Genomic DNA, 22,308 nt, shown 5'->3' on the forward strand with positions numbered 1-22,308 from the left:
TTTCTCTGCACACGAGACTTGGATATGCTAGTGTATATGTGGTTACCATCACCGGATAAAGCAATCCATTGTTCTGTGATCAGTATAAAGTGATGTGACACCTCCTGTGTGATGAGGTCTAACCTAAGCAGATTTGTTTGGCGGTGGTTGGAGCACTGAAGCTGGTGAAGGTGTTAACAAGATTGAGTTTCATGGTGGACTTTTTCTCGGAGTTTAATTCATTTTGGACTTTTTGTCACTATTCACGGTTGGTTTTATTGGTCGCATAAATGCAATATGTCATTTGGAATAAATTTCTTTTTTTTTTGTATACAAACTTTTTATTTAGAAACATATAGTGGTACAAGATAATATTGCACATCATAAATACAGTAGACAATACATTGTATGCATGTAATCAAAGGATTATTGAAATTTGGAATGAATTTCTAACAGCGCAACGCATTGTACAGTCGATATTGAATTTAGATACCACAGTGTTCAGATATCTGTGAGTTCTGCTGTTTTATTGATTATTCTTATCAATTTGTATTTTATTTTTATTTTAAAGCTCACGTATTGGTTCTATTTGCATTGTTCATTGATAAGTTTTGTAGATAAGCCTTGGTTTAAATATAGGTGGAGGAGTTCCTCTAAAGAAGGTCTCCTCTCCATACATTTGTCGGTGAACGTTGCAGATCACATGGCGGGCGATGCTCGGGGCACGGCACGCAGCTGGGCTGATGCAATTACTATGCTTTTATTATCATGCAGCCATTTGGAGTCCTGAGGCTCGGCTCCCGGGGGAAGCTTGATGGTAAATTTCTGGAGCACAGCAGAGAAGAGAAGGAAGAGCTCCATGCGAGCCAAGTTCTCCCCAGCACAAACGCGCTTTCCTGCGTAAGAGACGAGGAAGAGTCACAGATGTAAAAATTGCAAACAAGTAGATAAATAATTATTAAAAAGTACCAAGGTCTATGAATACAGAACGGAGGTGGTGTTTAGGTGTAGACAACCAAAGATAGTGCTGTCAATAGATTTTTTTTTTATATGGGGAAAAAAAAAAAAAACGCACTTAAAATGGATCAAGATAATAAGCAGCAATGATTAAATTGAGCAGCAACTCTACTGTGTGAATAGAAAATAGGATACTCCCGTGCTATCCCTAAAGATAAATATGTACAACTGCTGCAAACACTGATCTGGGACAAAAAAAACAAAAAGTACAATCTATGTGAATGGTGCTGCACTGTTGTAAACAAAAAAAATATATATAAATACTGAAAGTCAGCAAGGTGGCAGTATAACTAATATCAACTGCATATACCTTCTAAAGTGCAATGGTGAAATACTGAAAATGGACACAAGATGGCAGTGTAACTCTGATATCAACTGCATATAACTTCTAAAGCGCAATAGTGAAAACAGAAACGTCCAGGACAAATATGCAACACCACAAAATCAGACAGTGCTTGATAAATGCATAAAGTGCAATAATAAAGTCTCTGGAATAATCAAGTAAGTTAAAGTGCCGTATCATCTCAGGTCACATGACTTCATCAGGGGGTCAGGAGACCCCCTGATGAAGTCACATGAGCCATCACGATATGCGTTGGGATTAGCTGACATGCACAACCGGACGTGACACAGGTGACTAGCTCAGTGCCCGTGGATGTTTGCTTGCTGTACCTTACTCAAATGTGAGTGTTACCATGTATTGCGTTTTTACTGAATACATTTTATAAGACATACTACACTATTTGGGCATTCCTCTTCCACCCCCTCTCTAACCATCCATTATTGAGTTTTGCTGGATTATTGAGGAGGACCCCTCAGGTTGTAGGAACCACCAGGCGCCCACGTAACAGACCCACAGAGGAAATCCGATTATTGATATGTCTTATTGCTGTTACCTTACAGCCGTAAGGTAAGAGGCCACCCCTTATAGAGGTGTCCCTGCATGGGAATGAAGAGACAACCACCACACCTTCTTAGTTTGCATGTTTAACCACTTCAATACCGGGTAATTAGACACCTTCCTCCCCAAGCCAATTTTCAGCTTTCAGCGCTGTAGCAATTTAAATGACAATTGCGCAGTCATACAACACTGTACCCAAACACATTTTTTTATCATTTTGTTCCCACAAATAGAGCTTTCTTTTCCTGGTATTTGATCACCTCTGAGAATTTTTACTTTTTGCGCAACAAAAAAAAGACCAACAATTTTGAAAAAAAAAAACACATTTTTCTTTGTTTCTGTTAAATTTGTTTGTAAATGAGTACGTTTTCTTCTTCAATTACGGGCAATGGTATGGCTGCACTGACAGGTACTGATAAGGTGACACTGATGGGCACCAATGAGGTGGCACTGACGATGGGCATGATAGGCGGCACTGATGGGTACTGATAGGTGGCACTGGTATGCAGCACTGATGGCCACTCATAGGTGGCACTGATGAGTACTCATAGGCAGCACTAATGGGCACTTGTAGGCGGCATTGATGGATACTTATGGGTGGCACTGATAGGTGGCATGGATGGGCACAGAGGTGGCACTGATGGACACCGATAGGTGGCACTGATGACACTGATGGGTGGCATTGCTGGGCATCACTGATGTAATTTGTTACATTAGGGTGCCAGTCAGTGCCCATTTGTGGGCACTGATTGGCACAAAATGGGCATTCATTTGCACATGTGGATGGCCATGGGGTACATACCTGGCCATCCACATGTTGCCCCCTTCCCTGGTGGTCCAGTGTGGGCATCCGAGGTGGGATCCCCCTGTCAGGAGAGCCACCATTCGGCTCTCCTCTACTCACGTATGTCAGACGCGAGTGAGGAAAATTCGATCAATGGCTGATCACGTCGGAGGCTCTTTACATGCGTCGGAGGCTCTTTACCGAGATCGGTGTATCGGTGTGTCAGACTGGCACTCGCACATATGACGCCCAGTCAGGATAACTGAACCACCGCCTAGCCGTCATTTTGCTATAGGCTGGGTGGGAAGTGGTTAAGATTGGAACATCACGTTTCACTTTTTCTAATATGATTATTCCAGAGACTTTTTATTATTGCCTTTTATGCATTTATCAAGCACCGTTTGATTTTGTGGTTTTTCATATTTGCATCGGACGTTTCTGTTTCACTATTGCAGTTAATATCAGAGTTACACTGCCATCTTGTGTTCAATCTCAGTATTTCACCATTGTACTTTAAAGAAAATTGAGTACTGTCCGTGATACTTTTTTTATTTGCACTAACGTACAATTTTTCAGGACAAGCTTTCGGGGTATGTCCCCTTCTTTAAGGTCCAAGCAGTACTGATTTACACATTTTTAAGCAGAATGTAAAAACAAAACAAAAACAAAACAAAAAAACCTCTCTGAGGGAAAGGAGAGAAAAAAAAACACATACAAATCAATGGCAATAAAGATAACAGAAGAGTTAGAGAGATAAAACAGAGGGAGAGCTATGGAATGGAGGGGGGGGGGGGGGGGTGCTAGTCACAGAGGGGGTTGTAAAACTTTAGTATAATGGGTAAGGAAACCTATATCTAAATTCAGGCCATTATTTTTTGTGTCAAAAAGAATTATTCTTAGTTCAAAGGTTTTCCTTTCCTGGTTAGTTCTGAAATTCCCTTTAAGAACTAAAACATTGAGGTCTTCTATAGTGTGGTCCGGTTGCGAGAAGTGATGTCCCACAGGTGTGCAGAAACTGTCTTCTTTATGTTCCTTGATGGTGTGTCTGTGTAAATTCATCCTCGCTTGCACCTTCTGTCCTGTTTCACCAACATAAGATCCTTTGCTGCACTTTTTGCATTGGATGAGGTACACAACATTGCTGGAGGTACAGTTGTAAGATCCCGTGATATTGAAGGTCCCGTTTGTGTGTGTGACACTTTTGGATAGATTGATCTGGTTGCACAGTTTGCAGCGCTTTTTATTGCATGGTTTGCTTCCATTATTTGTGCCTTCATAATCAGAGTGAAGTTTCCTGCTGATTAGTTTGTGTCTGAGGTTGGGTGGTTGTCTGAAAGCCAATAATGGGGTTCCTTTCAGAGTTTCATCCTCTGTTATAATGGGTTGTAAATCTTTGATTATCTTTTTGCTCCCTTCTAGTGCTGGGTTGTATGTGGTGACTAGAGGTACTCGGTTATTTGTTTTTTTTCTCTGTGTATTGGAGGAGATTTTCTCTTCAGATTTTCAAGGCTGTGTTTATGCTGTTGATGGTTTTGTCTTTGTAACCTTTCTTATGCAAGGAGTCTGCCAGTGTTCTGAGATGTTTATCTATGTCTTCTGGGTCTGAACAAATTCGGTGGTATCTGATGGCCTGGCTGTGTATGATGGCCAGTTTAGTGTGTTGCGGGTGAAAACTGGAATTGTGAAGATAGCTGCATCGGTCAGTCGGTTTTCTGTATATCGACGTGTGAAGCTTGTGATCCCTGATGTATACTGTAGTGTCTAGAAAGTTGACATGTGTGTTTGAATAATCCATTTTTAGTTTAACCACTTCCCGACCAGCGCACGACGATGTACGTCGACAGAATGGCACGGGCAGGCATATTGGCGTACAGGTACGTCCAATATTCAATGCCGCCCTGCCATCGGGAGCACGCCGCCGGCGGCGCGCTCCCGCGCTGGTCAGGACCCCCGTGAGTCCGGTCGCGGGACCCACGGACTCGATCGCCGCGGGCATCCCCGCGATCGTCTCACGGAGCGGCCGAATGGAGGAAATGCCGAGTAAACAGCATTTCTCCATTCTGCCTAGCAACTAGTGACACTGATCTCTGCTCCATGTGATTGGAGCAGAGATCAGTGTTCACTAAATGAAAGCCCAACCCCCCCACAGTTAGTAACACACCCCTAGGAACACTTAACCCCTACACTGCCACCCACTGGTTAACCCCTTCACTGCCAGTGTCATTTACACAGGAATCACTGCATTTATATAGCAGTGATTACTGTATAAATGACAATGGTCTCAAAAATGTGTCAAAAATGTCCGATGGGTCCCCTATAATGTCGCAGTCACAATAAAAATCGCTGATCGCCGCCATTACTAGTAAAAAAAAAAATAATAAAAAATTATTAATAAAAATGCTATAAAACTATCCCTATTTTGTAAACGCTATAACTTTTGCGCAAACCAATCAATAATCGCTTATTGTGATTTTTTTTTACCAAAAATTTGTAGAAGAATAAGTATCGGCCGAAACTGAGGGAAAAAATGTTTTTTTATATATTTTTGGGGGATTTTTATTATAACAAAAAGTAAAAAATAATGCGTTTTTTTCAAAATTGTCGCTCTATTTTTGTTTATAGCACAAAAAATAAAAACCGCAGGGGTGATCAAATACCACCAAAAGAAAGCTCTATTTGTGGGAAAAAAAGGACGTCAATTTTGTTTGGGAGCCACGTCGCACGACCGCGCAATTGTCAGTTAAAGCGACGCAGTGCCGAATCGCAAAAAGTGGTCTGGTCTTTGACCAGCAAATTGATCCGGTCTGAAAGTGGTTAATAGATGGGTGAAAAGTGTTGATCAATGAGAAGAATTGGTTTAGATTTTCTTCACCTTCAGTCCATATCATGAAGATATCATCAATATAGCGATAATATCTGTATGGCTTTTGTTGTATGCTGTTCAGAAATTTGTCCTCCAGGTCAGCCATAAATAAGTTTGCATATTGGGGTGCCATTTTGCTTCCCATAGCAGTACCCATACACTGGAGATAGATGTCATTATTGAAAGTGAAGTAGTTGTGTGTAAGAATGAATTCGATGAGCTGTGTCACATCCTCAGCAGTGTATTTTTGGTTTGGTGAGGATGATAAGAATCTGTGACATGCCATCAACCCATCCTTGTGAGGGATGTTACTGTACGGAGATTCTACATCCATGGTGACTAGAAGTGTATTTGGTGGTAATTATTGTATATTGTTAAGCTTGTTCAGAAAATCAGTGGTGTCTTGTAGGAAAACTAGCAGTGTTCATGACTAAAGGTTTTAACAATTGCACTAATATGGCTACAAAGTACCATTGCACTTTAGAAGTCTTATGCAGTTGATATAAGAGTTATACTGCCACCTTGTGTTGAATCTCAGTATTTATATATTTTTTAGTCCCAATACCTTTGTTTACAACAGAGCAGCACCATTCACATAACACTACTGTGTGATATCAGCACATAAACTGACATTTGTATAAAACAGTCCCGCTAAACGACAAAAGATATTGAACCTCACAAAAAAAAAAAAAAAAAAAAAAGGGAGAGTCCCCATTGAGTGATAAAACAGATTATCAGTTGAGCTTGTAGAGAACAATTCACACGTGGATCTCAATCAGACAGTCAATAAACTGTCCCCTTCATGACTGACCACCAAAGACACCACCACCTCAAATGTAGAAAAAAAATGCCTTCTTACCAGCAGTACTGGACCTCTTTATTATAAAAAGGCCAATAACACTTTTGGCTGATTACCCCACCAGGGCCTTTCAGTGATGGTCCTGAAGACTCTCACAGGGCCTTTAAAATAATCCTCTGGGTGTAGTGTTCTGTAGTGTTAAACTCTTTGGTCTTTCCGGCCTTATTTACAGAGCGGGAGGCCTCGCCAGGAGCAGCAGTCCAGTGGACCACGGCCATTGCTGCTCCTGGTGAGGGTTGAGTCCCTGGCACAGAGGACTCCCCACTCTGTGAATAAGGCCAGAAACAAAGAGTTTGACATCATGAGCACCCCATCCGGAGGATTCTTTTAAAGGCCCTCTGAGAGTTTGCAGGATCATCACTGAAAGGCCCTGGTGTTGTATTTTTATTATTTTGTGAGGTTCAATATCTTTTTTGTTTAGCGCGATTCTGTTCTATACAACTGTCAATAGATTTGGCAAGCCCAAATCAGTATGTAAGGTTTGGGCCATTGGCCACTGGAGTCAATGTGAAGGGCCATTTTAACCACTTGCTTACTGGGCACTTAAACCCCCCTCAGTCCCAGACCAATTTTCAGCTTTCAGAGCTGATGCACTTTGAATGACAATTGCGCGGTCATACAACACTGTACCCAAATGACATTTTTATCATTTTTTTCCCGCAAATAGAGCTGTATTTTGGTGGTATTTAATTACAGCTCTGAGTTTTATTTTTTGCTAAACAAACCAAAAAAGATGCAAAAAAAATCGTGTTTTAATAGTTTGTTATAAAATTTTGCAAACGGGTCATTTTTCTCCTTCATTGAAGTGCGCTGATTAGGCGGCACTGATGGGCTGCACTGGTGGGCACTGATGGGCTGCACTGGTGGGCACTGATGGGCATAGTTAAGGCGGCACTAATAGGCACAGATAAGGCGGCACCGATGGGCACAGATAAGGCGGCACTGATGGGCAAAGATGGGCACAGATAAGATGGCACGGATGGGTGGCACGAATGGGTGGCACGGATGGGCACCACTGATAGATGGGACTGATGGGCACTGATAGGTGGCACTGATAGGTGGCACTGCTGGGCACTGATGGGCAGCACTGCTAGGCACTGATGGGCGGCACTGGGGTGCAGCACCTTTGAGGCAGATTGTGGGCACTGCTGGGTGGCACTGTGGACACTGCTGGGTGGCACTATGGGCACTGCTGGGTGGCACTGACGGGGGGGCACTTACTTTTAATAAGTGGGGCACTGCAGGGGGCAGGTGGTCGCTAGCAGGGCTGGCCGTGATCGGGACTGATGTCCCGATCACGGCCGCCGGTGATTGGCTTTTTTTTTTTTCTCCTCGCGCTGTCAGCGCGAGGAGGAATAATAGCCGATTACCGGCTCCATTATATCACATGATCAGCTGTCATTGGCTGACAGCTGATCACGTGATAAGGGGTCGGGATCGACCCCTTGCACGGATCGGTGATCAGGCGAGTCTCATAGACTCGCCGATCACAGAGCGCGCCGGCCGCTCGTACACGGGACTACGTCAATAGACGTAGTCCCGGAAAAGGAGATCCGCGCTGTAGCCGTCAATTGACTATAGCGCGGATCTCAAGTGGTTAAAGGTGTTTTTTAAAGATAGATAGTCATTTTAAAGAATGCGGTGGGCTTTAAATGGTTCCTGAGGGTTAGAGAAGCTTCTTTCAGCTCGGGGGTGCTCAGGGAGTGCAGGAACAACTGAAGGCCACTGTATTTTTTTTTTTTTCCCTGATGAAAATACAATTCAATCCAAGAAATCATCTAAGTTGGGATTCAGTGGGCAGAACAATGCCCCTTACACATTGGTGAATAAGGAAAGAAGGGGACAAGGGAGCATATTTCCTTAGTAGGCTCTTTGGAGAACAATGGGCAGCTTATATCTAAGATCTACTTTATATACAAGGAGAAAAGTGCCAATCCAGCTATATAAGGCCCACAAAAGATTTTTATTGGAAGATCAGTAAAAATCCAACATACTCCAAGGGACTTTGAAGGTTCCATATTATTTAATTTAATTTTCCGCATATTGGAGATGAGAATGGGGGGGGGGGGGGGGTGGTCATTTGCCAAAGGTACTTCCCTATTCTCTCCCTTCATGGCAGTATGTGCCCAACAAGTTTAAGGATTGTTCCACCTTCTCCAGGAAGACAAAATTCATCTGTCACATTATCTGAGATGAGGAGAAAACATTGTAGTGTATCTTTTTTTCGGAGCGTTGGATGGTCAAAGCTTTGAACATCAAACAAAAATGTAATTGTGTAGTTGACTTAAAGAAGACTATGTACTACCAGATCTCCAAGAATCCAGCAAACACACAATGGGGGTGATTTAGTCAATCTGGTGCAGCTCTGCATAGAAACCAATGGGTTTCCAGGTTTTATTGTCAAAGCTTAATTGAACAAGCTGAAGCTCATTTGCTGCCATGCACAGCTGAACAGGATTCTGGATGCCCCGGTTTTAGTACATCTCCCCCTAATATGTTCTACAACAAGAATGAATGCATTGCAATTTTATCTCAACTTGAAATAAAACCAATCACTGGAAAAAATCAGTCCATTAGATTAACACCAAGATGTGAGTCGTGGGAAGTGCAGAGGGTGGTAGTGAGGGGCACTTTGAGAAGGATGTGAGGAACAAGGATGAGATGTGAGAACAGCTGAGGGGCTGATGTCAAGGAGCGGTTTCTTGACCATCACAGGTTATGGAAGACCATGAGAGGAGGAGTTGAGAATATCCTACTGTGCATTTAAACAGGAAAGAAGGTGTCCCGAGAACAGCACTTTACTGGCAGCTGGGGGACTTTTTTGGTGCTGGTGCCACTTTACATCAATCCCATGTTCCCTACCTGTGTATTTTTAGGATTTTAGGTATAATTGTTATGGTGAAGGCCTAATAATCAAACTGGAGACTTTACAGCATCCCACAAATGCTGGCGGGCTGGCAGTTCCTAATCCAAGGCTATATTTTCTTGCCTCCCAATTACAGCATTTTGCTGGATGGGAGTCTGAACAGATATCCTTTCCTGCTCGACGACTATTCTCTTTTGCATTTAAGGGTCCGTGTCCACTTTTTGTCCTCGATGGTGCAAGAGGGGGTGTATTGCTTATTGATATGCCTACTTGTACAGTATGTTAATCTATAAAGTATGGGATACAGTTAAAAAAATGCTGGGTGTCTCATACCCCCCTAGATACACTCCCATATGGGAAAATGATAGACTTTCTCAAATATCAGCTCTAATGCCATGTACACACAATCGGAATTCTCGTCGGAAAAAGCTCTGATGGTTTTCCAGACGGAATTCCGCTCAAGCTTTCTTGCCTACACACGGTCACACCAAATCCTGATTGTTTATAACGTGGTGACGTACCACATGTACGACGGGACTAGAAAAGGGAAGTTCAATAGCCAGTATCCAATAGCTTCTGTCTCGTAGTTGAATCTGAGCATGCGTGATTTTTGGCATGTCGGAATTGCATACACACGATCGGAAATACCGATAGAAAGTTTTTCAGTCTGGAAAATTGAGAACATGCTCTCAATTTTTAGCTGGCGGAAATACTGACAGCTAAATTCCGATGGAGCATACACACGGTAGCATTTTCCGATGAAAAGCTCTCATCTGTCTTTTTCTGGCCGGAATTTCGATCGTGTGTACGTGGCATTAGAGGTTTTCAGAGATGGGCAAAATTAGGAGTAACTACTTTAGCTCAGCTATATCTGAATGGTATACTTAAATCCTTTGCAGATCTGAAGGGAGAGTTCTGTGTAGAATCCAGCTGGTTTTATCAATTTCTTCAATCAAGACATGCTCTATATGCCCAGTTTTCTTCTGCTAAGATATTTTAACCCTCTATTCCCTGTTTTAGATAAAATAGTACAGGCAGGTCCAACAAAGGGTCTTACCTCGGTTACTTAAAGGGTATCGTCAGATGGATTTCTATTGAACTTCCCCATCCATTCTTGGGTTAGCTGGGAGAAGAATATTGGTCCCATCTCTGAGGAGATTTGGTCCCCGTCTAGGTTGTCTCTTTCTCCATTACATAGACTGACCCAGATTTTTATTCTCCATAGGGTCTATAGAACTCTGAAATTTCTCTGTGCAATAGAACTGAAATCTGAGCCAGCCTGTGCTAGATGCAGTAACACAGGTACATTAATACATCTTTTGTGGTGATGTCCAAAACTTCAAAGATACTGGGTGGAGGTGATTGGTACCATAAATAGGGTATTGGATATTAATATTGCGGTTGAACCGCTTATATGTATGTTGGGTTACTGTGATACCTCTATCTATACCTCCCCTATTGGTAACACTATAAGGCACGCACTTTTTATTTGCTGTAGGCAGATTGCTCTTAAGTGGACCTCTCCACATCCACCGACTGTGTCCGATTGGATTGTAGATCTCAATAGGATCATTCTTTTTGAAAAGCATACATATTCCCTAAGGAACTCCCTGAATAAGTTTAACCACTTGCTTACTGGGCACTTAAACCCCCCTCAGTCCCAGACCAATTTTCAGCTTTCAGCGCTGATGCACTTTGAATGACAATTGCGCAGTCATACAACACTGTACCCAAATGAAATTTTTATCATTTTTTTCCCACAAATAGAGCTTTCTTTTGGTGGTATTTAGTTACAGCTCGCAGTTTTATTTTTTGCTAAACAAACAAAAAAAAGATGCAAAAAAAAATAAAAAATCATGTTTTAATAGTTTGTTATAAAATTTTGCAAAAGGGTAATTTTTCTCCTTCATTGAAGTGCGCTGATTAGGCGGCACTGATAGGCTGCATTGGTGGGCACTGATGGGCTGCATTGGTGGGCACTGATAGGCTGCATTGGTGGGCACTGATAGGCATAGTTAAGGCGGCACTAATAGGCACAGATAAGGCGGCACCGATGGGCACAGATAAGGCGGCACTGATGGGCAAAGATGGGCACAGATAAGTGGCACGGATGGGTGGCACGGATGGGCACTGATAGGTACCACTGATAGATGGGACTGATGGGCACTGATAGGTGGCACTGATAGGTGGCTCTGATAGGTGGCACTGCTGGGCACTGATGGGCGGCACTGGGGTGCAGCACCTTTGAGGCAGATTGTGGGCACTGTGGGTGGCACTGTGGGTGGCACTATGGGCACTGCTGGGTGGCACTGACGGGGGGCACTTACTTTTATTCAGGATGGCACTTCAGGGGGCAGGTGGGCACTGGCAGGGGGCAGGTGGTCGCTTGTATTGCTGGCCGTGATCGGGACTGATGTCCCGATCACGGCCGCCGGTGATCGACTTTTTTTTTTCTCCTCGTGCTGTCAGCGCGAGGAGGAATAATAGCCGATTACCGGCTCCGTTCTATCACATGATCAGCTGTCATTGGCTGACAGCTGATCACGCGATAAGGGGTCGGGATCGACCCCTTGCCCGGATCGGTGATCCGGCGAGTCTCATGGACTCGCCGATCACAGAGCGCGCCGCTCGTGCACGGGACGACGTCAATAGACGTAGTCCCGGAAAAGTAGGTCCGCGCTAATGCCGTCATTTGGCAATAGCGCGGATCCCAAGTGGTTAAAGTTATCTGGTCTAGATACTATGTAATACTGGATATTGTCATTATTTTTTGTGTGTTATATATACTCCGTGTGTGTGTGTGGGGGGGGGGGGGGGATGTTGTTGAAGGGGGTGGTCTGGCGCTTATATATTTTTTTTCTGGGGGGGGGGGGTTTGGTTTGATGTGATCTCTATTTTTGTGGTTTTGTCTGTATTGTGTCAATGTTGTTTTCATATAAAATAATAAAAAGGGTTTGATTCAAAAAAGAAGGCATAATGGTATGAATTTCTCACCAGCTGAAAATGGCATGAAGGCCCCCCGTTTGCGGAACTGGCCCTCCTCATCCAGGAAGTGCCCGGGGTTGAATTTTTCCGGCGTCTCCCACTCCAAGGGATCATTAAGCACCGATGTCAGGAACGGGGTGACGATGGTGCCCTGGTAAAGGAGAGAGACAGAGTTACTGTTATATACAAGTACAAATCTCATCATACAGGCTCAGCATCGACTTTATCATGTCAGAGGCTGTGACAAGCTGAATACTCAAACCATTTGTATATTACTGTGAATGTCAGTGTAATGTAATGAATGACTAGGGAAAAGACAGATGCCTGAGCAGAAAGAGAATTGTTTCTCGCTCCCTTTTCTACAATGCAGTATATTACATTCTGGTGCATAATAAAAGAAGCAAACTCAGAATTAACTCGCTACATGAAATTTGATTTTGTATACACTGATTACCTATAAATGTGACCACTGAGAGTTAAAGTGAACAACGTGGATTATGTCGTGGCACCAGAAAGTGGGTGGGATATATTAGGCAGCTAGTGCATTTGATGTGTTGAAAGCAAAAAAATGGGCACACAAAAGAATTGAGTGACATTGACAAGGGACAAATTGCAATGGCTAGACTGGGTGAGAGCAGCTCCAAAACCGCAGCTCTTGTGAGATGTTCCTGGTCTGCAGTGGTCAGGACCAACCAAACGTGGTCCAAGAAAGGAAAACTGCGAACCAGCAATAGGGTCATGGGCAGCCAAGAGTTATTGATGCACATGGGGAGCAAAGGGTCACCCATGTTGTCTGATCCAATAGAAGAGCTCAGATTGCTTAAAAATTAAATGCTGGTTCTGATAGAAGGGTGTCCAAACACACAGGGAATCGCAGTTTTGTTGTGTATGAGGCTGCGTAGCCACAGACCGGTTGGGGTGCCCATACTAACCTGTGTCCACAGCCAAAAGCACCTACAATGGCCACGTGAGCATCAGAAATGAACAATGAAGCAATGGAAGAAGGTTGTCTGGTCTGATGAATCATGTTTTCTTTTAAATCATGTGGATGGCCGGGTGCATGTGTGTCGCTTACCTGGGGAAGAGATGGTACCAGGATGCAGTATGGGAAGAAGACACGCCATCAGAGGCAGTGTGATGTTTTATCTAGTGGAGTTCATGCCTTGCTGGTTCAAGGTTGTTTTGGTGGCAAAAGGGGGACTTACTCAATATCAGGTGGGTGGCCATAAGGTCATGGTTGATTGGTGTATTATTAACTGCTCTCTATGAGACCTCTCTTCACAGAATGTAATGCCTCCTTGCTTTCCACCGCCTTTCTTTGTCACTGTAGTCAGGTACCTTTGGGAGGGTGTATCCACGAAACTGGATGTCTTTGGTCACAGCATGGAAGAGAGCAGTTGGGGCCAAGTCTAACACTCTCTGTATTTCATGGATTACTGCATTGGTATATGGCAGTTGTAGTCTGTCTTCAATCCCAGGTAGACGCTGTGACTGCAACAGGTCATCAATCTCATGCTGGACCTTCACTGAAAGGAGAATATAGAAGAAGATTTGGATGTTCCACATGCTGAGGTTTAATGAGCATATATAACCTTTAAGAAGACAGCCTTATTTTTCAGAAATGCTGCTGCACCTGCAAACCAATACTGAATCTTGCTGAAAGCGAAGGTGGGCGTTGACCAGAGATGGTCTCATGATTTTAGAGTGCAAAAGAGCAGCATTTGGTGGTTCCCACTACCTAATTTAGTGGACTTTGGGTGCCATAAACGTGCCTACGTTGCACAATATTATTAGGAACACCTGTACCGCTACTTATTCATGCATTTATCTAATCAGTTAGTTATGAAGCAGCACAGAAATGCATAAAATCATGGAGCAACAGGTTAGGCACGTTAGATAAAGTAAAACTGGAGGCGAATAGTTTAATTGAGTTTTAGATAGATGGGAGAGAGTTTAGAGTTCCTGTCGGGTTTTTATTGCTGTCTGTAATCCCGCATCCAAATAACCAACAGTGCAAACCAAAGACAACTGCCCCAACCTAAAACTGGTGGAAGGGCACACTGGACACCTTTGCTGCCATTGTGCCATCTGCTGGGTGTCCAGGGCGTCCCTGTGCCTTTAAGGAGGAGTGGGCCCCTCCAGGCAAACCTGCCCTTAATCCATCCATTATTATATATGTGCTCCAACTATGGAGGCTGTCAAATGTATAGTGTTAAGACGGCTGATAATATTGGGATGCCTGGTAATAGCCTCCGCAGCTTATGCATGTATTTTCAAATATGTCCAAACTAAACCCCTGTTTTTAATGTGAACTGTTAGACGGGACAGTTCAGTTCATTGCAGGCTGGTCAGTAAGTTGAGCTGGGAATTTTTCTTTATTCCTTGTGCTCCTTGCTGTTGAGGCCAGTTATAGGTTGGGTCAGTTGCTGTTTGTTTGTATTGTTGGTGTAGATTTTACTCATAATGGTAAGGAAACCAAAAACATCCAGTGAGGCAGTCCTGCAGACAGAAAGACCTTGCTGGTGAGAGGTAGGAGAAGAATGGACTGGAGAGCAGAAATGCATCTCAGAATGGACAACACATTGAACTTTGAAGTCGATGGGCTACAATAGCAGAATACCACAATGGGTTCCACTCCTATCAGTCAAGAGGAGGAATCCATCCAATACTGTGCCCACTGCACAGGATCTACAAAACTGGACATAAGACTGGAAAAGAATGTATCCTAGTCGAATGAATCTCAATTTCTACTGAAGGGCAATCCATGCATGCATAAGTCTTTTACTTTTCCCAACCTTTCTTATGGATGGGTTCTGCCAGGTGTTATATGAATGTCTGTGTTAATTTTGGGTACATTTCTTATCACTACTACCGCAGCAAGTAACAAGAATAACAACTCTTCTACAGACCATGCTGCACAGGCTATTATTGATCTTACTCTGGACATCAGGATAGTGGGCCATGAAGGCCAGGCAGAATTTCAGGGTAGAAGCGGTGGTCTCAGAACCCGCTGCCAACAGTCCCACCAGGACATTCAGGAGACTCAAGTCACAGAAATCTGGGTCCACTTCGTGCTCCTCCTGAGTGGACAAAGAGAGAACCATGGTCAGATAACTGCACAAAATAAACACTACAGCCGTAAGGAAATTAAGGGCCCTTTAATACGTCTGCCCAATGTTTTTTACATGCATGAGCTTAAGCACATTTTTAATTCAAGTTTACACATAATTGTGTGCTTTGAATGTGCAGATGAGAGGGAGGATAGGAAGAGGAGATGAAGGGAAAAGACCAAGAGAATAAAAGAGAAGAAAATGAGAGGATGAAGAGAGGGAGAAGGAGTTGGACAGGAGACACATAGGAAAGAAAGGGAAGAGAAGACAAAAAGGAAACCAAAAGAGCGAAATAGGGAAAGAGAAAATAAATAGGAGAACAAAGGGAGAGAAGAGGATAGGGAGAGGAGGAGCAGAAGAGAGGGAGAGGAGAGGAAGATGACAAGAAGGGAAAAAGCAAAGATAAGCAGAGGAAGGTGGAGAAGTTAGGAGAAGCAGAGAAGCGGAAGATAAAAAGAAATAGAATAGAGGAGAGGAGAAGAAGAGTGAGAGGAAAGAAGAAGTGAGGGAGAGGAGAGGTAGAATTGGTGGATAGAAATGGAGAGGTGAAGAGAAGGGGAGGGAGATTGAGGGGAGAAATGAGAAGCAGATGAGTGACAGAACAGAAGAAGAAACAGAATAGAGGAAGGGAAGAAAGGGAGAGAAGAGGGGTAGAGAAGAAGTGAGGGAAAGGAGAAGAGAGCTAGACTGGGAGGATAGAAAAGGTGAGGAAGAGGAGAGGAGGAAAAGATGTGCAGAGAATGACAGAAAAATGGAGAAGAGACGTAAAGAGCAGTAGAGGAGAGAAGAGGAAGAGAAGAGGAAACAGGGAATAGTGGAGGGGAAGAGGAGAAGGAAGGTAGAGGAGAATAAGAAGAGGGAGAAAAAGTTAGAAGAGAAGTAGGGGAGAAGTGAGGGAAAGAAGCAGAGGAGAGGAAGTAGAGCAGAGGAAGTGAATAGGAAATAAGGGAGAAGACGCTAAGCACTATAAAAAGGTTATCTTTAGAATAAGCACCTCTTTCATCTTGAGCAGAAAATGATCAGTAAAATCTTGAGGGGCCTCAGGCTTCAATGTGCGCTTGTGCTCCTCGATGTATTTTAGCAAAAATTTCTGCAGGTAGGTCCTTTCTTTAAAGAGGATCTTTGGCAAAATTGGCAGTTTAAGGAGGATCGGGAAGACATTGCAGAACTGACCAGTGGCGATGCAAAGAGAGGGAGAAAACAATGAATGTCTTGATGTGGAACTCTGGAGTGTTCTCAGAGGCTTTTCTGTAAACATATCCAACAATCTCACAAAGAGTACCAAAGATTAAATGTCTGCATAGTGTCTAAATCCAGGGAAAGGGTGAAGAGTTAAATAGAATGTACTTGACTAAATGTGCAGTTACACTTTACAGTATACAGTTTCTAAAGTCAAAACTTTTTATTTTTATTTTGCTAAATTAGGGATAAGGAGAGTTTAGCCTCAAAAATTATTTCAAATAAAGGTAGTACCATCATCCTAAATTTCAGACAAATTACATGTTTACCCTTAATCACCCAAAGTTCAAGGGACTATTTCGGTACCCAATATCACAAAAACCATTAATAAAAAATACATCATTTATTGGAAAATATACAAGAAATGTATAAATTACAGCAACAGTATCAGAACAATTGTTACAAATGCATAAAAATTCTTGGGTAATGCCCCCCACAAGTAAGTGAGGTTAAAATTGGTGTTGGTGTAGCCATAACCTCGAATAGTTTTGAATTAGGGAAGGGTTATTCTTCCTGTCAGTTTTTTTTTTGTTGTCTGACCCCTATTAGAGAGAATTCTCCTTACCTCCTTACATGTTTGAAAATCTATTCAAAAGGGAGTGGAAATTATCACCTAAACAGATGTCACTAGAACTAGATTTTCCAATTCTTTCTGTTCCAATGACGATGGTCACCTAACTTTATCCAAACCCTAAAGCTAACCTTTACCCTTACTCCACACACAAAAGCTAACCTGTGGGCAGGGCCTCACTTTGCCCATGCACGTGGGGCTAACGTTATGCGTGGAGAGTGCTCATCAATGCCCAGGACCAGGTGGAGACTGTGGTCATGTGAAAAGTCTAATATTAAGGCAGTTCCCCCGACTCCAATGAGCCATCACTGTGGACAGTAGAAATACAGGAGTTCCTCTGAAACGTGGCGTCCCATAACACTACCCACTGTAACACACTGTAATAGTTGTTGCAGTAAGACTGATGAGCCTGTTCCCACTCCATCAGTCCAGCATACCTCTCTTACATCCACCCAGTAACAGAATGGGGTCCCGCCAAGCAGATAATGTGGACCTCATACATGCTCCATGTTAACTTCTTCACTTCCATACTTCAGGGATAGGTCATGGATCTCCATAGTGCTGGCCTGCTACTGGTTGCTATGAGAGACAGGCCACTCAGGAGGGAGCCAAGGCAATGACCCCCCTTTGTTACTGGAGGACCTGCCACCCTCCCAGGTACCACGCCTAATGACCGATTGCTTTGCGACTTGGACTTTTACATCTTTACTCTTAGCAACCGCATTACTATCAGACTGGTTGAAACACCTACCTGTGTAGTGTAATTTCATACCCACTTGTGCCTTCCAGACCCTGGTTCTTCTGGGAATAAGCCAGAATCATCACGCACCCCTTTGGATAACTTCAGACCAGGCTCAAAACAGTTAATATAACTTTTACTAACAAAACTTCAGTCGTACAGTCCATTGTGAAGAGTTTAAATCCCTAGCACTAACTACAAGTGAGTGGCTGCCCAGGCATACATCTGTGAGGTGATAGTCCTTGCAGGTAAAGTCCATTTCTGGTGATCCTCCAAAACTCTTGGTGTCTGTAGTGGACTGCATGCTAAACCCTAAACCTAGCCCTATTCCTTATCTTGACTCAAAAACCTAAACTAAACCCTTACCCTCACTCCAAGCGCTAAAGCTAACCCTTACCCTTACTTCAAACCCTAAACCTAACCCTATCCCTTACCATCATTCAAAAACCCTAAACTAAGTCCTTATCCTCACTCCAAATCCTAACCAATACTGTCACTTCAAACCCTAAATCTATCCCTTACTTTAAACCCAACTCTTACCTTCACTTCAAACCCTAAAACTAACATCATCATAAACCCTAAACCTAACCTTATTTCAAACCCTAAACCCAATCCCTTACTTGCACTTCAAACCTTAAAACCTAACCTTTACCTCCATTTTAGACATGCAACTTAACCCTTAAACTCACTTCAAGCCCTAAACCTAACAATTAACCTCACATTAATTGCTAAAACTAACCATAAGCCTCAATCTAACCCCTAAACCTAATGAATCATTTTAGTGTAATTCCTAAAATAAATTATGTTCGTATTTAAGGCCAAAATGTCAAGGTCTTATTAAGGACATCCCTTCTTGTAGTCTTGTAATCACATTGAGAAGAGAACAGAAATCTACCTAAAGTAACAGAGTCCATAGACAGGTGTCACCACTAGGGATGGCCGAACAGTTCGCCCGGCGGTCGTTTTGCGGCGAATTTCGGCTGTTCGCGGTCCGCCCATTCGGCAAACTATTGGCGCCGTTCGCCCGGCGGACTTCCGTGTTTTTACTGTGTAAAAGAACTTTGACCTGATGGCACATCCATCATGGGGTACAGGACAGCCAATTGAGACATTACAGCACATGGACACTTGGACATTCCCCCTAACTTATAAATACACCCGATCCGGCGGCCATTTTACATTCTTTCTTCTGTCACTATAAGGAGAGGTTGCTGTGTGGAGCAGGGAGAGATAAATCGCTAGCTATTTGCTACACAAAAGTTATTTTCAGGACTGGTATAGGTGTTAGGTGTATATAGGTTTGCTGTGCTACTGATTGTTGCAGCAGCCTGAGTGTCTTTTGTCAGTTTAGAGAAAGGGACAGGACGCTGTGTGCTGCTGTAGGGACAGCCAGATTAGTCATCATCATTAGCTGTTACTATCAGGTCCACAAAAGTGCTATTCCAGTAACCAGTTATTGTTCCAGCAGCCTCTGTTTTGCCAGTTTATATAGGGACAGGCAGGAAGCAGTGTGTCAGGCAGTGAGGGTCAGTTTAAACAGTAGCTGTTACTATTAGTTCCACAAAGCTTCTTTTCAGGACTGGTATCAGTGGTATGGTAATAGGCTTGTACACGTATAATATTCTTTCTTCCAAATATAGAAAGAATATTATACTTGACTGCTGTCCTTCTGCTGCAGTCTGCTAATCAGTCACAACTCACTTGTTCCACAAAGCTCTTTATCAGGACTGGTAACTTGGTCTGTCTAGGGTGCTACAGTACATAGGGTTGAGTGAGGTACAGTCTGCTATTCTATAAGGACTGGTATCGGTCCACAATACATAGGGTTGTGGTGCACTACTGCTGACCGCTGCCCTATACTGCAGCAGTCCATCAGTATAGGGACTGACGTACAGTCTGCTAATCACTCACACACAACCTACTTGGTCCACAAAGGTCCTTATAAGGACTGGTAACTTGGTCTAGGGTGCTACAGTACATAGGGTTGAGTGAGGTACAGTCTGCTATTCTATAAGGACTGGTATCGGTCCACAATACATAGGGTTGAGGTGCACTACTGCTGACCGCTGCCCTATACTGCAGCAGTCCATCAGTATAGGGACTGAGAGTTTTGTCACAGGGTCATTTAAAAAATGACAGGCAGAGGAAGAGGCAGGCCCTTCCGCGGGGGTGGTAGGGGTAGGACAGGAGCAACAGCCTTGAGCCAAAGTGGGAAGTTGCAGAAGGTGCATTCAATTACTTTAAAGGACGCACCAGACTTGGTTGAGTGGCTCACTCAGCCTTACTCTTCTGCACCCTCCTCATCCTCTCGATCTGCACCCTCTTCTTCACTCTCTGCTATGTGCACCCCCAAAGACACTACCACCAACAACACCACCACCACATACCTTCCGCTTGAGTCACAGGAATTATTTTTCGATCCATATCAAGACATTTCTGGTGCGCAGCCACTCTTGGTATTAGATCAGGAAGAGGAGGTAGCAACAACCACTACTCAGCAGTCTGACGACAGTACCCAGATCAGCCAAGGAGGAGGTTGGTCCCCGGTGTTGCTGCCTACTCCGAGATCTCTACTTATAGCGGTGGGGAAGGTGACGTTGATGATGACGGGTCTAGTGATGTCACGTGGGTGCCCACAAGAGAGGAAGAGGAGGGGAGTTCAGAGGGAGATATGGACCAGCAGATAGGGAGGAGAAGCAGGAATAACTTACATTGCACAGGAGGGACAAAGCAGACTGAAAATGTATCAGGAGCGAGTCTTCGACCATGTACGGTCACATCTCGCGCTCCCAGGACACCAGCACATGGCTCCGCAGTGTGGGCTTTTTTTAACGTGTCCGCTGCTGACAATAGCGTTGCCATCTGTAATCTTTGCAGTCAACGCATTAGTCGCGGTAAGCCCAACACTCATCTAGGGACGACCGCCTTAAGAAGGCACATGGGCAGCCATCACCGAGCCGAGTGGGAGCAACGGAACACACAAAGCCACACTGCAGGCTCTCACCGTCCAGCCTCGTCTTCTACTTCTCCTTCTCCTCTCTCCTCACAATTGTCCTCCACTCCACCTTCCATCATGCCAAGCTCACGTTTTTCTGCAAAAAGGCAGGCTTCCGTTGGCCTAATGTTCGAGCGTAAAAAAATGATGACGTCGGATAACCCTCTTGCCCAACGGTTGACGGCTGGCTTGTCAGAACTCATAGCCCGCCAACTACTGCCATATAAACTGGTGGACTCGGAGGCCTTTCGCAAATTTGTGGCCATTGGAACACCACAATGGAAGGTCCCAGGAAGGAAGTATTTCTCAGAGAAGGGCATCCCAGAGCTATATGGCCATGTTCAGCGGCAAGTGAATGTATCTCTGGCACACAGTGTCGGTGCCAAGATACATCTGACCACAGACACGTGGTCTAGCAAACACGGGCAGGGAAGGTATATCACTTTTACTGCCCACTGGGTGAACCTTCTGACGGCCGTCAAGCATGTAACCCGTGGCACCCGTGTAGATTTGGTTTTACCGCCATGGATTGCATGCAGGCCTGACTCTTCTTCTCCTCCTCCTCCATCCTCCTCCCTCTCCTCCTCAGCTGACTCCTCCTTTTCCGCTGCTAGCGTCACTTCCGCTGCGCCGCCCAAGCTCCCCAGAACCTATTCCACATGCCAGGTGAGACGTTGCCATGCCGTGCTGCGTCTGTTGTGCCTGGAAGCCAAGAGCCACACTGGCCTGGCACTCCTTTCAGCTTTGCGTTCACAGGCAGATCAGTGGCTAACACCGCTCAATTTGACAGTTGGTAAAGTGGTGTGCGACAACGGTGCCAATCTGCTTAGTGCATTGAAACAGGGCAAAATCACGCACGTGCCATGCATGGCACACGTCTTAAACTTGGTCGTGCAGCGATTCCTTGTCAAATACCCTGGGGTCCAGGACATCTTGCAGCAGGCAAGGAAAATCTCGGCCCATTTCAGAAGATCTTACACGGCCATGGCTCGCCTTGCTGACATTCAGCGGCGACACAATCTGCCGGTCAGACGTCTTATTTGCGATTGCCCGACGCGATGGAACTCAACCTTCTATATGCTTGATAGGCTGCTCCAGCAGAAACGTGCAGTTAACGTATACCTGTATGAACTCTGCGGCAGAACCGGTTCTGGGGAGCTGGGTTTTTTTTCACTGCGCCAGTGGCTGCTCATGCGACGCATGCAGACTTCTGCGGCCATTTGAGGAGATCACCAAACTGGTCAGTCGCAGCCATGGCGCCATCAGTGACATGGTACCTTATGCCTTCTTTATGGAGCGTGCATTCCGTCGTGTCATTGATCAAGCTGTGGAGGAGCAGGAGCGGTAAGATGAGGAAGTCGCAATGCTGGATGAATTCCCAGGGGGGCTACTCTGAGACA

The 22,308-nt window shown here is 44.3% G+C and overlaps 1 protein-coding gene across 8 annotated transcripts in view; it reads right to left on the minus strand.

The window, feature by feature from the left end:
• Nucleotides 1–479: 479 nt before the first annotated feature.
• Nucleotides 480–22,308, minus strand: part of LOC143997685 (cytochrome P450 2C3-like) — a 145,587-nt gene continuing 123,758 nt past the window's right edge. For all 8 annotated transcript variants that reach the window (XM_077493442.1, XM_077493441.1, XM_077493440.1 and 5 more), the window contains 5 exons: nucleotides 16,359–16,532; nucleotides 15,193–15,334; nucleotides 13,593–13,780; nucleotides 12,264–12,405; nucleotides 480–875 (listed from right to left, as the gene is read on the minus strand). In XM_077493442.1, the coding sequence (XP_077349568.1) occupies nucleotides 679–875; nucleotides 12,264–12,405; nucleotides 13,593–13,780; nucleotides 15,193–15,334; nucleotides 16,359–16,532 (843 nt within the window). In that variant the 3' untranslated portion in view covers nucleotides 480–678. The remainder of the gene's footprint in view (nucleotides 876–12,263; nucleotides 12,406–13,592; nucleotides 13,781–15,192; nucleotides 15,335–16,358; nucleotides 16,533–22,308) is intronic.

The sequence above is a fragment of the Lithobates pipiens genome, unplaced genomic scaffold (assembly GCF_037356315.1).
Source record: "Lithobates pipiens isolate NorthernLeopardFrog02 unplaced genomic scaffold, aLitPip1_a1.2 Scaffold_19, whole genome shotgun sequence".
NCBI classification, from domain to species: domain Eukaryota; kingdom Metazoa; phylum Chordata; class Amphibia; order Anura; family Ranidae; genus Lithobates; species Lithobates pipiens.